This window comes from Hippopotamus amphibius, chromosome 3 (assembly GCF_030028045.1).
Source record: "Hippopotamus amphibius kiboko isolate mHipAmp2 chromosome 3, mHipAmp2.hap2, whole genome shotgun sequence".
Taxonomy (NCBI): Eukaryota; Metazoa; Chordata; class Mammalia; order Artiodactyla; family Hippopotamidae; genus Hippopotamus; species Hippopotamus amphibius.
The window spans coordinates 51,915,522-51,933,613 of NC_080188.1; the positions used below are offsets into that span (position 1 = coordinate 51,915,522).

The 18,092-nt window shown below is 38.0% G+C and overlaps 1 protein-coding gene across 1 annotated transcript in view; it reads right to left on the minus strand.

The window, feature by feature from the left end:
* Positions 1–6,669: 6,669 nt before the first annotated feature.
* The window catches only part of PRKG2 (protein kinase cGMP-dependent 2), a 95,169-nt gene continuing 83,746 nt past the window's right edge, over positions 6,670–18,092 (minus strand). Inside the window, exons 16-19 of the mRNA XM_057727952.1 lie at positions 17,172–17,294; positions 16,134–16,196; positions 9,390–9,456; positions 6,670–6,882 (exon numbers count right to left, since the gene is read on the minus strand). Coding sequence (XP_057583935.1) covers positions 6,787–6,882; positions 9,390–9,456; positions 16,134–16,196; positions 17,172–17,294 — 349 coding nt within the window. The 3' untranslated portion in view covers positions 6,670–6,786. The remainder of the gene's footprint in view (positions 6,883–9,389; positions 9,457–16,133; positions 16,197–17,171; positions 17,295–18,092) is intronic.

The following is an 18,092-nucleotide window of genomic DNA, read 5'->3' on the forward strand; positions in this document are numbered from 1 at the left end:
TCACACAAACATTTGCTAAGAGAATCAATCGGTTGGTTAATTAATTTACGCATATGCATTTAGTGGAGAGAATTTGGTGTCAGAAGATACTCTGCCTGGGGATGACAGAGAAGATGGGGGAACAAGACACAGGAAGACTGGCAGAAGCAGAAGCAGATATTTTTCAAAAACAACTAAAAACCCCCTATGAGGTAAATCACCTGTTGCTAACAAGTGAAAGCCTTCATTCGCATCTGTGGAAATAGGTAAGAATTTAGAGGTGAGGAATCATGAGAGTGTATAAGTTTGATGCAAAGATTTAAGTAAATAGGAGCTTAATGCTGGAAAGGCCTGCGAGGGTATGTCCATCACTCGCCTTTGAAGTGATTCGATGTAGTGAAATTTGCACTCGGTGCTCCCCAATCCTTTTTTTTCCAATAATTTTTCTGATATCTAGCCTGTCTCTGATTCAAGTATTTTTTTTAAGTAAATGTTCTTTATTCTAAAATATAAGTCCAATGTATAAAACTTAGCGATAGAAGAAAATATCCATGATCACACCACCTGGGGATCATCACCTACTCATCCAATAAACATGAATATATTTTACGACTGTGATTTTTGTCTTCCTGCTGTATCCTCAGCACGTAGAAGAGTGCCTGGAACAGTGCTCAATTAATAATTGTTGAATTAATCTATTAAGATATGCAGTAAGTATTTTTCTTCACATTCACTATTCCTTAGAATAAGAGGATTCCCCTTACTCCCTTTGATAAAGAAAATATACGTATATTTTAATATTTTTACTAGCCTTTCTTTACATTCTTTGGCCTGACTCTATCAAATTTTTAAATAGTTCTAGGCATACTTTAATATTTTGACTCTCCTTGCCCCATTTGCTCCAGTTGGTTTCTGGGACTGATGCATTGCTGGTTTTCTTCCTTGATCTCATCATATTTTCTTCTGCTTTTTATTTTCCCAATGCATATCCAACTGTTTTTTTTCCTCACTGAGGAAATTTATAGTCATCGAAACAAATTTCATGTTACTTTTTATTATACCATTTTTAATTTATAACAAACAATTAAACAAAAATATCTTGGTTTTGTACTTTCCAAAACTGAAAATGCTCCAGCTGTAATTCAGTTTAGAGCTTGGCTATAAATCACCTGAGACAAATTGATATTGCTGGTTTCAGCTGAGTAATGTGGCCTGTGCTCTATGTAAAATTTGATAAGTGAAAGTGGGTAGAAAGACAGGAAGCAAATCTCATTAGTTAAAAATCCTAAATAAATTACATAAAAACAATGACATATATAGGTTTGAAATTGAGTGACTTTGTACTGTGTCGATTTCGCTAAGCCAGAAATATGTTCCCAGATTTTCCTTCTCTGCATGGTTCTGAGTTTGGCTTTGCATGAGAGAAATCTGCATAAGACCTGAAATGCCAAAGTGAGTAGCAGCCATATTTATACCCTAGAACACTGTTGGAGCTCGTGCACATTTGTTGATCTTCTGGCTCACCTTGTGGTGAAGGGCATCCAGGCATCCAGCTCCAGCCAGATTGCTCCTTTGGCATCTGCACATCCTGAACCAGGTACATATAAAAGGTGTAAGCTTATCCTGCAAGCCACCCTTATGGCTGAGGTTGGCAACCATGAAAGACAGACACAGTTTCTAGTTTGTTTTCATGGGTTCTGGTTTGCCAGTCTGTCCTCTTGTGTCCACTTTGTTCTTGTTTCCCCTAGTTCATGTTCGTCTTTCCTTCCTAACCTAGTAGTTTAATTCAACACACGTTTCTTATCTTACAGTTTCTTCAGGTCAAGAATCTGGGATTTGTTTATCTGGCTCCTCTGGCTCATGGATTCTCACTAGGCTTTGACCAAGTATTGGCTAAGGTTACAGTCTCATCTGGAGGCTCAACTGAAGGAGGATCTACTTCCAAGCTCACTGCTGTGGTTGTTGGCAGGATTCGGTTCAGCACAGGTTGTGGGACTGGGGGCCTCATTTCCTCATTGGCTACTGGCCAGAGGTTCCCTTAGTTATTTGCCACATGAGCCTCTCCATAGACAAGCTCACATCATGGCAGCTGCATCTATCAGAGCAAGCAAATGAGACAGCAAGAGAAGGTGATCAGGACAGAAGCAGATTCACTTTGTAACGTAACCTCAGAAGTGACTTCCTGTCACTTTTGTTATATTCTATTTGTTAGAAGAAAGTCACTGGATTCAGTCAACACTCAAGGGGAGGGGTTTACAAAAGGGCATGGACACCATAAGCAGATATCATTGGAAGGCATCTTTGAAACTGACTACCAGAGCCTTTCGAACAGGAGAAAGAGCTTCTAAGCATCTTAAGCATATGCTGTACACGCCCTCTCTTTTAAGAAAATAGAACTTCTAATAATCATTATTTCCACAGTATCTTCACAGAAAAAAATGTGAGTGTAGCTTTTGCCTGATGAAGTGGATCACAAATTCATACGTTGGAAACGCACAAAGTTTTCAAAGGAAATGTATCAGCTTGCAATGGAGAGAGAGACAAACAAATTTAAAAAAAAACCATCTCTACCACAAAACATTCACAGGCAGGAAACAGGGTAAGAAGTCTACTCAGTTGTAAATACAAGCCATATCTTATGGGGAAAAAAAAAAGGATAACTCAGAGGCAGAACCCAGATGCTACATGGTGGAGCCAAGAGCTACGGAGAACGACTCACAGGGAGTAGGACTGAGCCCTAAGCAGTGACATGGTAACATGTGTCACACCAGAGTCCAGAATTTTACTGCCCAGTGCTGCTTTGTGCCTCTCATCTTCTCCCTCGCAGGATGCAAGGGTCCGATGTGGTTATCCATTGGTAGCCTTGCCATTCAGTGTTGCGAGTGTGGGGATAGATGACTTGTTAATTTAGTTTATAGGATTTCTGACCTAAAAGTATGTATCCAAGGAATTACACCTGAGGAGGCTTTACCCACACCTGAATTGAACTTAGATGACAGGATTCTGGACATTGAGCCTGAATCTGATGTAATGAAATGATATTTTTAGGGAGGCTCTTGAGAAAGAATCAATTTATTTTGCATATGGCAGTAATGTAAATAGTCTGTGGCCAGAAAGTAGGTTGTGACAGTTTTAAAACTTGCTTGTAAATTCTTTGAAACTCTCTTCATTAGGAAATAGAGCCTATGTTCCCTCCCCACAAATCTGGGTGGGCTTGTGCTTCCACCCATAGAGTATGGCAGAAGCAATGTGATTTGACTCCAAGGCTGGTTCATAAAGTGTAGTGCAGCGTCTCCGTGTTGGCTGGAATACCTGCTCTTGAGCCACCACGAAGGAGTCTGACTACTTTAAGGACACCATAATGTGAGGAATTCAAACCATCTTGAGGACGTGTGTAGGCACACTGGACAGCAGTCCTAGTCTTGGAGTAGTTCCAGGCCGGGCTCCAGATACATGAACGAACAGGCTTCAGATGAGTCTGGCTCCCAGCCACGGAGTCAGCCCCGTCTTTGAACCTTTCCACCTGATGCTCCAGACACTGTGGTAGAGAGACAAGCCATCTTTGCCATGTCCTGTCCAAATTCCTGACCCACAGAATCTAGAAGAAGAATAAAACGGTATTCCAAGCAACTAAGTTGTGGGTTAATTTCTACTGTTATAGCAACTGGAACTAAGCCATGCAAAACCATCACAGCTAAACGGAGAATGAAAGGCATATTTGAGGCCAATATTTAGCTTTGAAGGCAGTCAATAGTCAGTGTATTTATAATTATTTTAGAATCTTGTGTGAATGAGATAATGGATGTAAATATTCCTAGCACAATCCCTGGCAATAAAAAGCAAGGATTTCTTATTATACCAAAAAGAAATATACGTATATGTTTATTTCCAAATGGTTATTATCGATGACCTACAAGTAATAATATTCTGGCTCAGAGTTCCAAAACTTTACATGTGCTAGCTCTGTAGTACATGTATATAACATGTATACATGTTATAGATGAAGAAATGTGGTTTGTTATTCAAGGTCATGCAAATCTGGACAGAGCAAGAATTCAAACCCATAATTTTTGACGTCAGATCTTTTACTTTTTTGCCACTACATTTGCCTCCCTCCAGACATTTTAATATTTAGAGATAATATTAGGAAACTGCCATTGTGAAAAGTTGGCCCCACAGAGAAGAGGCTCAGGAATGAAAAATTAACTTTGCACCCAGAAAAGACAGATTAGGAGTGATTTAATGATTAGGAAAATGATGGGTCTGTATATAAGGGGATAATTTTCTGTATTTTCTAAGAAGATATATATATGTATATACATATATATCCTTAATTTATAAAAAGCTAAAACTTAGAAACTTAGGTGAGCAGTGAGCTCTTAATAAAGCACTTCATTTTGGTGAGGGTTAACTTCATCATATGCACTAAAGTTTCATTAACCATCTTTACTTCATGATTTAAAAGAAAAAGAAAAGACATATTGGATTTAATTGGTACAATTATACATACAGATACCAATGATACACAAGGTTCACAACTAAATGGTTATTAAGGCCCCTTTAATTCTAACAGAGATAGTAACAGTAGCTCCCATCTATGCAGCATTGATTATTTCATTGAAATTAGCAAAGGACTGTCCAGGTATCAATTTACTCCCCACAAACAGGCCCCTAAAGTAGGTATTATTTTACTATGCCTTTTTCTACAGGTGAGAAAGCCAGTACTCAAAAAAGTAAAGTCATTTTCCCAAATCACCCAGCTACAAAATAGAAATGAGATTGTATTAAGAGTTCAATCTCTCAGTTCTTTGTCTTTATAAAGTGCTCTAAAGGAAACACGATAAAGCCACATGTGGAGATTATATATTGACATGGCCAGTCATAGCCAAAATAAACTTGTAGTACTCTAAGTTGGTTTTTATTTGTATATGCGTCTTTTTTGAATTACAACTATTGATCACCATTGAGAATATCATTGCCAGTATAACTGTACAGTTCTAATATCCACCCAATACATAAATTTCCTACATTTATAGGTGGGTGATTTAAAAATATATACATGGAAAAACATACAGTGCTTACAAACCAAATGCAAATAAAAATCTTTTAAAAATCTTAGAAATTCATTAAGCGGGTTATGTTGATCCTATTAAAAATGGTTCTTCTATGTACAATACATAAACGTTAAAAATACTACTCCAGGAAACAAAAATTCTTTGGTTCAGCAAAAGGATTCTAAATGTGGAAATTTAATTTGTTAAGGATGCACCTTCTTGGGTTGGGCCTCACTTATCTGGTTTAACACTTCAGGCAGCAGAGAGCTGACTCTCTGAAAGCTGAAAATATGGGTGGATGTGGGTAGAGGTTGCTTTTCCTATAGAACATTAGCATATGAAAGTATAACCAAAAGCTTGAATAATGCAGGAACGGCGACGTTATTTTTACCCTGCCAGATCAAAAAGACAGAGAGAAAGTCTGTTTCCCATGCATTTGGGAAGGAGGGTGGGAGAATGACCATGATCCATACATAAAAACATTCTACTAGTAAAGTTCTTAGGTTACTGGCGTCCAATGCTATTGAAACAAATCTGTTCATTATTTGGAAGACTGCAGGGAGGAGACAGGAGGGGGGCACATGCTGGATGTCCCTTGCACTGTCCCATCACCTCTCTAGCGGCTTGCCTGCCTTAACAATCTAAAATTATAAACACTCCCATGACTCAAAAGTCTTTTTAAAAAGTTATTAATGCAGCAGTGATTAGGTGCGCATCAATATTTGCCAATGGGATTTTCATTAAAAATTAACTGTGGTTATTTCTATACTCTTGGTTTGTTAATAGCAACAATCACAGAACTGGCCAAAGTATCTCAGAGTTTCAAAGAGTCAGCATTTCTACCTTTTAGAATTTTTTCTCCTTCATACGTAATGGGAAGGAAAAGCCTTCACAATGTAGTATCTGCATGTTTTCGAATCTGATCGTGAAAATGTTTAACATGTAAGATAAAACCTTTCCAAAAGCCCATCAATTAACCACCCATTATAACCACCTTTAACGAGACTTTTGAAAAGTCACTGAGGTATCAAAACTGGTCACAGGAGAATAAAAATATTTTTCACTTTGTTTATTTTTTCAAAGTTCTCCAGTTGAATATAATTTCCTGGCTGGATTAATTAACTCATTTATGTTAGAAAGCGGTACACCAATAACTAATACTCAAATTTGCCTTTCCCCAGATTAGTTTCAGAAGCATATCAATATACTTCTAGGTTGAACGCAGATGAAAATCAAGAACTTCTACTGACTGCTAAGTTTCCTGCAAACCATGACTTCAAGATGCCATAATGCTCTCATGGGGTTGTTGAGAACACGGGAAGTCTTCCAAAATTCACACTTGTTCTTCCTTCTATTTGAATGACTTAGTTGCTCAAGGGCAAGACACTTTAAATCTTACGAGGACTCAAAGGAGACAAGTATGATCAGGATGGAGCAATAGATTGCAGAGAAAATGATGTCCCTTTAACAAAAATGGTTCTGACTTTGGAGAGGGGACTAGGATAGTCTTCAACATTTGAGAAAAGCAAAGAACAGAACACATGCATAATTCACAGCATCTAAATGAAACATTACAATTCCGAACCACCTCCGTACCCACCATCTCCCACCTCCAGCTCATGGGCAGGGATTTCTTTTCGCTAATGGTCTTCTGAAAGATAGTATACTACTCCAGAGAGAAATAATCAGTGTTGGATTGTTGGTCCTCATAGTCCTCTTGTGTATGTAGGCAGCAATCATCTCTTTTCTGCTGTCAGAAGTCTTTATCCCAGCCTGACAGCTCATCTGGAGGCACCCCCTTCTCAGGAGGATACTTGTCAAAGTAGCTGTGATCTGTGGGTCCACTGAGCTAGTACAAAAAAGATTAAATCAAAGGTGAGGATGATGCTGATGAAGCATGCTAGAACATATGGGGAATGCTTTCTGTATCTGAACACTAATTTTCTACTGCAACCACTTGTAAAGAACATGTAAGGAAAAGATGACCAGTTATCATTTTTGAGCCACACGCTCAGCCTCATGAGATCTCCCCTTTAGAACAAATGGACTGGGTCCCAGAATTACATTCAATAGGAGCTACCTGGCTTAAGGAGTTATTTCTGAAAAAAAAAAAAGGTGACAGAAATTATGTTTTTTTAATTGCAAAATATTTTAAAAGGAAATATTAAAAAAAATCAAAATTTGCCGGAATCCTTTTTCCACTTTATAAAAGTTTTTTACTAATCTTGAATTTTTATAGGGTTAATTGACCCATATAAATTCTCCAGAATGTCAAACAAAGAGACAATTCAAAATATCAGTGACCTTGTTGAAAGAATGAAATGACTCTGGTATTAAATTACTTTGCTAATCAAATGGTTTCCAATTCTTTGTCTTCAAACAATTTTCATTAGTACCTAACTGAATTATCAGATGACAGATCACCAAAAATACTATTTATGACCCATCATAATGAGTTTTTTGGGGGACAAGGAGACTACTCAGAAGGTGTTCAAAGTGATATTTCTATTATAAAATTCTCCACTCTCATTTACTTATTTACATGAACACAACTCTCAGCACTTTCATCTATATAAAAATAATTTTAAAAGAGAAATAGAACTGATGTGGAATCTGATACCATTTTAAAGAAATAATATTTATCCACAAGCACATTAAATAATTTCTTTTCAAAGCACTATTGTTTAATAATTATTTTAAAAATTTATAATATTTTTATGTTGTTTGATACTGCATGCTACAAAAATGTAATTATAGCCAGGACACAGAAGGAACCTAAATGCCCATCAACAGATGAATGGATAAAGAAGATGTGGCACATATATACAATGGAATATTACTCAGCAGTGAGGTGGATGGACCTAGAGTCTGTCATACAGAGCAAAGTAAGCCAGAAAGAGAAAAAAAACTACCGTATGCTAACTCATGTATGTGGAATCTAAAAAAATGGTACTGATGAACCCAGTGTCAGGGTAAGAATAAAGATGCAGATGTAGAGAATGGATCTGAGGATACGGGGTTGGGGAGTGGGGAAGGGGAAGCTGGGACGAAGTGAGAGAGTAGCATTGACATATACATGCTACTGAAAGTAAAATAGATGGCTAGTGGGAGGCTGCTGTATAACACAGGTACATCAACTCGATGATGGATGATGAATTAGAGGGGTGGGATAGGGAGGTTGGGAGGGAGTCTCAGAAGGGTGGGGATATGGGGATATATGTATAAACAGAGCTGATTCACTTTGTTGTAGAGCAGAAACTGGCACAACAGTGTAAAGCAATTATACTCCAATAAAGAGCTTAAAAAAAAAAAGAAAGAAAAAAGAAAACAAAAAACATAACTGAATCCAGAAGAAATATTTGTGTTGCCAGTGAAATTTATAAAACTAAAATTGAAAGGCACTAAAAAAATGATTAATAGAAGACCATCCAGCATAAAAACCTTTTACGTTAGGATGAAATTTTATAGAGAAAATCTAATGAAAATATGGAAATAGAAGTTTAGAGAGAAAAGAATGATGTAATATTTCTGTCTGTCTTTTTTAAATGGCTGATGGGTTTCATATCTCAATGGCATTTCGATTACATTGGATATATTTAAAGGGGCAAAGTAAGAGTAATGTTTTACTATAAAATGTCAATATTTACAATATGCTAGAAATTACATTCTCCACAATGACTTAAACGTATGATGAAAAAATTCAGATGTCAATCTCAAAATTCCTCTACAGGGAACACAACACAACGTTTGCAGGGTGTTGACTGGATTATTCCTGACCCATCCCCCTCCCTCCCCAACTCAGCAGATGCTCTGCTTTCCCTAGAGCTGCGCTGTCCAACCAGTAGTGCGTGGGGCTGAGCACGGGAAATATGGCTAGTGGGAACTGAGACCTGCTGAAAGTGGAAAATCCACTCGGGATTTTTGAAAATTTAGTGTGAAAAAAATAAATGTAACATCTTTATTAATATTAATTTTTGTGTTGGTCACATGTTGAAATAATATTTTAATGTACTATGATAATTAAAATTAATTTCACCCATTTCTTTTTACCTTTTCTAATACAGCTACTGGAAAATTCTAAATTACATCTGTCAGCCTGACCAACACTGACTACGTTGGGACTTAGATTTACATGTAATCCATTCCTAAGAGCTGAGCTAAGGTCCACTGAATAGATAATACTATTTAGACCATATAGTCACAATTGCAATGACATTTTCATTTAAATTTAAAAACTGTTAAAAAAATTTTTAATCTATTCTTCTCACACACACACATACACACACCCCTAAAATCTGTTTGCAAAAACAAACACTTAGGAAAAAAATCAAGAGAGTAATACAGTAGATACCATACCTCTCTTTGTAAAGGTGATTGAAGGTTCCGTGCTTTCAGTCCTTCCCAATTAAAACCATTTAACCACCTGAGAAACAAGAAAAGTACAGAGAAATATTGCTTATCTGATAAGCTATTAGCAGGTCAGCTTGTCTGTCAACTCATTTGGTGCCTGCTCCCTGCCTGCAACAGCACAGAGGCAAGTGATCGGAGGAGAATACTCAACCATGCCCACACACGTGTGTGTCTCACCTTAAATCCATGCCCGCTACCCTCATGGGGGCCTCTAATGCTGTCCAGCAGTCAGTCTAGATTTCCCTGTTGTTCCACTCGTCACACTCCCTTAGACTCATAATCCACACTTTGTCCTCTCTCCTCAACCTTCCAGAACCTCCTTTCCATCTTCACTCCCAAAGGATGGCCTGACTTCCTATTTCAGGAAGAAAACAGGGGCAGGAAAGAGCCCTACAATTTTCCACCAGCACACCTGACTATGTACCCACATCTGTGTGTTTTCCTTCTCTCCTGTACCATGAACGAACTGCTCTTGCTTCTCGCTAAGATCAGCTCCTCTACCGTGTATTTGATCTTGTAGACATTCCCTATTCAGACACACTCCTTAAACTCTCCTCTCTTCTGAATCTTTCAAATCAGTATGGAAACATTTAAATTCTCCCAGGCCCAAAGTGCTCTCCCTTGACCTGAACTCCCCTCCGACTCTTTGCTGTATCAATCGTGGACAAAACAATGCTGTTGCCTGCCATTCCAGTAAACACTGAGTGTTGCCTGCCCTGAAGCCATCAGCCGTTGCAGCCACCCGACGGGGAATTCAGGATGGAGAAAAAGAGAATACTGGCCCTAGATAGTTAAGATGCATATCTAAGGAATAATTTCAAGGAGGCCAAACTCTTGCATCTTCCCAAATATAGAAAAGCAGTAAAATCATTGACTTGAGATGTCTTTTATTTGTGATTAGCAGTAAACATTTTTTCTTTTTAAAACTGAAGTATAGTTGCTGTACAGTATTAGGTAAGTTACAGATGTACAATAGGGATTGACAATTTTATGTTATACTCCATTTATAGTTATTATAAAATATTGGCTATATTTCTTGTGCTGTACAATATATCATCATGGCTTATTCTATCATAGTTTGTTCCTCTTACTCCCCTACCCCTATACTGCCCCTCCCCACTTCAGCAGTAATCTATGTTCTACTACATTTTTTTTTTAAAGCAAAAACTCTTATATATCCTGACTCTTCCTTTACCTCTTTGAAGCAGTTCCTCAGAGCTAAGAGGCTGTCTCCTGGGCTGTCGTCCTCAGTAAGGTCCCTGAATAAAACACAGCTTTTAGGCTGTGTGCTTTTCCTTCAGTCGACACTGCCGCACGTCAGGCACACCGCAAACAGGTTTCACCCTCACCACTCCATCGAACTGCATCAGTTCTCAGTTTTCATCTTGCTGTTAGCAGCATGTGCTACAGCTCATCACTCATACTTCCTGAAACACTTTCTCCACTTGGCCCCGGAGACATGCCCTTGTCCTGGCTTTCTTCCTACCTCCTTGGGTGCTTTCTCTCATTTTCCACTGCTGTTTCCACATGAAGTTGGCGTGTTCTGGGGCTCAGTCCTTGGACCTCTTCTTTTTCCAACTACTCCCACTTTCTAGGAAATCTCATTCACTCTTGTGGCTTTAAATAGCATGTATAAACTGATTACTCCCAAACTGCTATTTCCACCCAAGCCCCCCCTCCAACCCCTCCTACACACTGCTTTACAGGCTATCTACAAGTGCTATTCACCAGCTCCCCACTAGAGGTCTAACAGACATCTAGCGTGTATCAGGTCCACACTGAAACTTGAAATCTTCCCCAACAAACTTGCCTCAACTCTTCCAGTTGCTCAGACCAAAGACTTTGGAGTTATCCTTTGTCTCACATCCTATCTCAGTCCATATGTAAATCTAGTCTGCTACTTTCAAAATACGTTGGTATTCAGAACCTGGCAAATACTCAACACCTCCACCCTAACAGCATGGGCCAAGCCACTGTTATTTTTTGCCTGTATTATTATAATAACCTTCTAACAGGTCTTCCTGCTTTTGTCCATGGGAAACAGCCCAGCAGCAAGGGTGATCATTTCAAATGCAAGTCAGGTCACATCATGCCTTTGTTCAACACTGTCCAATGCTTCTAATTTCACTCAGTGTAAAAGGCAAAGTTTTTACCATGTCTTTATTAAAACCCACAGACCTTACAAAAATCTCCCTTTCCACCACCACCCTTCCCCCACCTTATCACCTTCGTACTTTTTTTCTTCTCTTTCCCTTGCTCCTTTGCCTCCTCAACATTCTTCCAACAGGCTAGGGATGCTCCCACTTTAAGACCTTTGCACTTGAGCCCCTGTAGCTCAACTATTCTTTCCCCATATTTCCACATGGTTTGTTCCCTCAACACCATCAGGTATTTTCTAGAAGGGCATCTTCTTTGGAGAGGCCTTTGTCGGCCATCCAATCTGACATGGCAACCCCTCCCCACCCCACCTGCACATCCTTTTCTGTACTTTGTTTTCTCTCCTTAGCACTTACTGCTCTCTAATATATCTAGTATATGCTTTACTTAATCATCATCTTTATTTTCTCTCTCCCCAACTAGAATGCAAGCTCCATGAGGGCAGGAGTTTTTGTGTTTCCTTTCCTTCTGTGTCCCTAACACTTGGAATAGTACTTGACACAAAACAGGGGCTCAAAGTAATATCCATTGAATAACTGAATGACTCTTCAAGAGAAGATGCTCACATAGGACCGCTAACTATCATGTCTGACGGTACCACACTGCCACGGTGGTGATGCTTTTGGTGAAATGTATATAAGATGCTCCACCATAAAAAGTATTTTACAGTTACCTGTAATGGGATGAAACTGACGGCCAGATGAAATTTTCTCATTTATTGCTTCCAAATCATTAATCTAAAAGGACTGATCTGGTCTTTAGGATACATACCAGGCTGGGTGAGCAGTAAATGCAACACCAGAAATGAGGATGACTTGCTTCTCTCAGACAGAAACAATGTACTCTGTCTCTCAGAATCTTATAAAGAACATGGAATAATACTGTTCTAAATCTACGGATCTTTTCTATTGAGATACTTAGGTCAGGTCAGCTGGCCAACAAAAATTTATGGAAAGTCAACTTGGTCCCAGGCATCAAAAACAACAAAGATTCTGCTTTTAAGATATTTTTATTTTGGTAGGAGGTGACATGTAACCAAACAAAAAAGTAAACAATGGGAATACTTACATTAATTTCATATACTGATAAGTACTAGGAAGATAAGAGAGAATAAAATGGTAAATGATGACTGGGATGGACATGGGTTGGGAGGTGCTGCTTTTAGCTAGGGTGGTATCTGAAGAAGTGATGTTTGAATTGAGGCCAGAATGAAAGGAAGGGAGAAGCCATGGGAAGATTTGTGGCAATGACCTTCTGAATGAAAGAAAGTGATAGGAATGAGCTGAAGTGTGTTGAATGGAGGGGAAACTAGAAAAAAATATGATATCTGAGAACCAGCCAGAGGCCAGATTCTGTAAGGTCTTGTAGAACACAACAAGGAATCAAGATTTTATGCGTCTCAGGAAGCCAGGAGAAAGTTCTAAGGAAGTGATGCAATCGGAATATGTTTTCAAAAGACGATTCTGGCTGCTATATGAAGAATAACCACAGGGGGCATGATAGGTCAGGGTAGTGGTGGGAGGTATGAGAATGAAGGCTGGGAGATTTTAGGAGGGCCTCATATTCTTCTGCCAACCATACCCCAAGTTATGCTTTTCTACCTTTTTCAATCTCTTCCCACTCGTGGAGTTGATTTTGGGTCACTCGACTGGATTTCCCATTCCAAGTCTAAGCTTAGCAAGAGAAAAAGTACTAAAAACAGAGAGGGCAGGCTCTAATACATTCCATTTCAGATGCCATTCTTAACCCAAAGTACCATTTTGGTCTAAACTGCTGAGTCTGTAAGCAAAGAGTGAGAGTCCTAGCTGTATGGCTTCCCTTGTCCTTGCTGCAAAACCGCGGAAGTCCTCTCCTTCATCCACCCATCATCTTCCCTGCACAGACCGAGGCTCCATTTTTAGGGATTTCTAGGCACACAGTTCTGTGGATTCTTCTCTTTTGTCACCAAAGACTGACACAATTCCCTTTCACATATTTTACAATGCTCTCTACCCAGAAGCTACTCCATAAATATTAATAAAAATCATTCTGTTATTCTACTGAATCAAAGAGCCTATGCATTCCTTGCTGAGTACTTGTTACAATTTGACTTATAGCAATATTTGCTTAACATGAGTGGTTATTCACTTAACACTTGGCCTTTTTGACACTAACCACATTTTAAGTAATCCAAGTGCCAGCATGTACTCGTGTGTGAAAAATATTCACTAAAGAAATATTAGCAGCAACTGCTCATAAATTGCTTCTTCATTTTTAGGAAGACTTGTAGCTATTCTTGAGAGTAAAATTCTAGAGACTAGAAATATTAAAGGTAACATTAAAAGACTTGAAACAAACTACTCCTCTATCTAGCAGAAAAGACTGAATTGTACCCTACAAATATATTATTCCTCTTTTCAGAGATGCGTTGGGAGACAGGATTGGTACCTAGTTTATAAGTTAACTCATAAACAGGAGAGGGAGGAACTCTATTTTTAGGAAATATGATTTAACACAGACTGGACAAACATATAACAATATGCCACGTTTAACTGTATTGTTTTTAAATACTAAATTGAAGAAATGGTTCACTAAGAAAAAAAATTTTGTACTTCAGAGAGGAGTGGGAAAATCTGATGGCATATTTTAGAAAGAATTTTTTTTTTAATTACTAGAATACACTGTATAGCAAAGCTATATATGCGTTGGAGACTTATGGAAGGTTATAGAACACTCCTATTTGAAAGCAAAAAGAGATCTACTTTTCAGACCCCTATGCCCCAGCTTTGTATGTTAAGAAACACTACAAAAATCAGATGAAATAATGTTTTTGATCTCCCTGAGCTCACCAGAAGGCACTGTGTAAATTTGGTACATCTTATTAGTGAACTCTGCCCTACACACGGCAGCTTCAGCTGTGTGCTTCAGCTACTTGGCAAAGAACATCCTGTCTGTTAAGAAGAGTGGGCAAATTAATCCCTATGGAGAAGGAAATTCAAAATTCTTCATTACCACACAGAAGTGAGAAAATCCTTTAGCATCAATTTGCATGTGCATCCAATCACAATTTGACAGCTACATTTAAATGAGCCTCAGGTAAATAAGAAGTAAGAGATAAAACTGGAACCTGTTAACAATTAAATCACTTCTATTTCCTAACTACCCCAGAGCAAACATGAAGACCCTTCCTTAATGAGACAGAAGAGGAAAATACATTGGAAGAGGAACTTTAATTGACAGTACACTTGTTTGTTCAATATGAATGGCATGTTTATGTGTCATTTTATCACGAAAGAAGAAATTGTGATAACAGCATGTAGGAAGAGAGATAAATTGAAATCTAAGACAAATAATGAGCTTTACACTAAAGACAACAGATGACAAAAAAACAATAAAATACTCTAGGCATTTTGATGTCTATAAAATCCACAGATGTGTCTGTCTGTCTCCATCTCTTCCTCTCTCCCTGCCTCCTCATCCCCTTCCTGATATATCCTTAAGGCAGAGCCCGATATGAATTTACAATGTTGAATACATGGCTTTATTTCAAGAAAGTTCATGAATAGATAGAGCAGGGTTGGCAGCTTGGGGTTTTTTTTTTTTTTTGAGCTGCACCACTACTGTTCAGAAAAACGGATAGCGTTTCCATTCAGCAGCATCTCTCCTCTTATTTTCACACTGTGTTGATGTGCCCCTAATTCTTCAGTAAAAATATCCAGAGAGGAATAAAATATTGAGAGGTGTTTTATGAAAGTGAACACAACAGTGTGCTCAAGGGTTTTAAGTAATGAAATTCTCAAATTTATTGTTTGTACTAGCAATAGGTGGTTTCACATCTGTAAATCGTAAGCAAAATCAAACCATCTCGAGGATTGCAGGATTTAGTTAGGCATCGATTAAAGAAAGAACTCCAAGGCTGGAACTTCCACATATGTAACCAAATCAGAGAGTTTATATTATGGAAGTTATTGATGGTTTTAAAGACCAGCTTTCAAAATTCACAGACCCGAAAAAGATGCTTGTTAGATTACTACATAAGGATAAAACACTTTGAGGTTTTGTGGAAATCAATGCACTTTACTCAAGAAGTAAAATACGACATGAAGCTTCAAAATGTGAAGAGCTAGTCAAAGGAAAACTATGTTTAAAATAAATATATAATATTATCTAAAACTGGAATAGAATGCTAGTTGACAGTTGGTTTCGCTGACCCATCCTCTTGAATATTGACAACAATAACTACCCTACTTTAAATGCAAATCAAATGTCAAAATTAGAACTTGATTGCTTTATAGAATCCAAGTTAATATTAAAAAGTAACAATAAAGATTGCAGCAGATAAAAACTAAGTTGCTACAACTTGAATATGTGATTTTGTAATTTGTTTTATAACTTCATCACAGCTAGTAAAACACAAATTAAAAATAAAGTACAAAAAAGGAAAACTTGAGCATCTGTGTACGGATCTTGACAGTGTACTAAGAGAAGCTTCAAGATTACCACACTTTAAAAATAAATTTCTAGATTTTTCTGGGCAGAGAAGTAATTACATACCTGTGTTTCTTAATGTCATTGATGCCATTCTTCAGATTTCCCAATCTTTCTGTTGGATTCTGCCTAAAATAAAAATGTTAAGTCAGTTAATAATAATTGTGTTTGAGTGAATTTTACATTAAAATCGAACAACTTTTCTTCATTCATTCATTTTGTCAACAATATTCATAGACCAGGCACATCTGAGTATAAGCAGATGGAAAACACATGCCGTCTCTGGAGGAGCCACAGTCAAATTACAGTCAGGAATATGAACATATGTATTCAATATCTACATTTCCCGGTATATAGTTACAGGAATAGATATAGATATAGGTATCTCCCAGTGCTTTATATGAGCTATGAATAAATGCTTAAAAGAACAGGAGGATGTTATCTTACCAAGTCTGCTAAGAAAACCAGGGAAAGCTTTAGAGAATCATTTACAATAGAGCTTAAATTTTAGGAGCAAGCAGAAATTTCTGTGGGCAACTCACAGCTAGGTTTCATGTTCTAAATTTACTAAATTTTAATGCTTTTTAAAAAGGTCAAATGTGCAAAAAAAGTGACAAAATGAAGTTTAAACAAAAATCAGAAGACTTCTGTTCGCCAATAAATTATTTTTAATGGTAAGTAGAAATTTGAAGTAATTTAAAATAGGAGTATTTTTTTAAAAGTAAAGATTAAAAGAGGGCCTATAGTAACACTTTATCATTACAGCTAATTTTCTCTCAAAATAACAAGGCTGCAAGTTACTCCTTTATTAAACTAAGTGCTGTGGTTCTGTTTTCCTCTATAACAGACAAAGATGATTCTCATAGATAACCTGAAATATTTGCATCTCTTTTAAACTACTAGTAGGCACTGTGCATAACATGAAGGAAACTCAAACTCCTAGCATAGACGGCAAAATAGAAAATGATTTTCTTTAAATATAATTTAACTACATAGAAAAGTACAAAAAGTAAATATATACCTAACTTTAAAATGTGTGGCAGCATAAATGAGAAGCCGTCACACCTTCCCCAAGAATAAGGGGTTTTTAATAGTCATTCTTACCTGCAAAGCCTCCGAATCAAATCCTCAGGTCGTCTTGTTATCTTCCTGGGAAAATCCATTTTTTCAATTCCTTTGAGAATCAAATTGTAGGTCATCATCTGGTCAATCCCAGAAAAGGGTGGGCTAGAGAAAAGCCAAAATGGGACACTAGGACCAGCATCTGAGACACATTTACAACTAAATTTCTTTTCCTTTTTTGCTCTCCCTCCCTCCTTCTCACGAGCTGTATTATAGCAAATCTGTTGACAACTGAGCAGAGGTGGGAATGAACAGGAGTGAATGAGCCACACCGTTCTCTTGTAGGCCAAGGTCAGGAGTCAGCAGTGGACTCGGGTTGTTCTTGGAACAGCAAGGAGGGCGTGTAGCTGGTGGAGTGAGTAAGTGGGAAAGGAGTATAAGAGATGGAGACAGCATGATCATCTCGATCTAGCGGGCTATGAAAGGACCTGGGAATATGTTCAGAGTCAGATGATCTAATTTACGGAAGCCAGAGTAAGCTTTTTAACAATGTGTTGAACATAAACTGTGATGGTACTCGTGGTAGGGGAGGGCAGGCCTGGTAGTCTGGATTCGAACGGTAATGATGAAGGTGGGGAGAAGGGGTTGGATTCTGGATTACTTCAGTGGTAAAGTCAACAAGATTTGCTAATGGGGTGAATGTGGTGTGTAGGAGAAAAAAGGATTCAAGAATGATGTTAAGGTATTTTGACCTATGGAATGGAGCTATTGTTTACTAAGACTGGGGTGAGGGTTGTGATGGGAGTGCCCGGGTGCAGAGCGGGTTATGAAGAAGAGAATCAAGAGTTATATTTTGAACATCCAAATACAGACACTAAGCAGACAGTTGAATTTATGAGTCTGACATTCAGGAAAGAGGTTAGGGCTGGAGGTACAATTCTGGGGAGTCATCGGACAGTATTT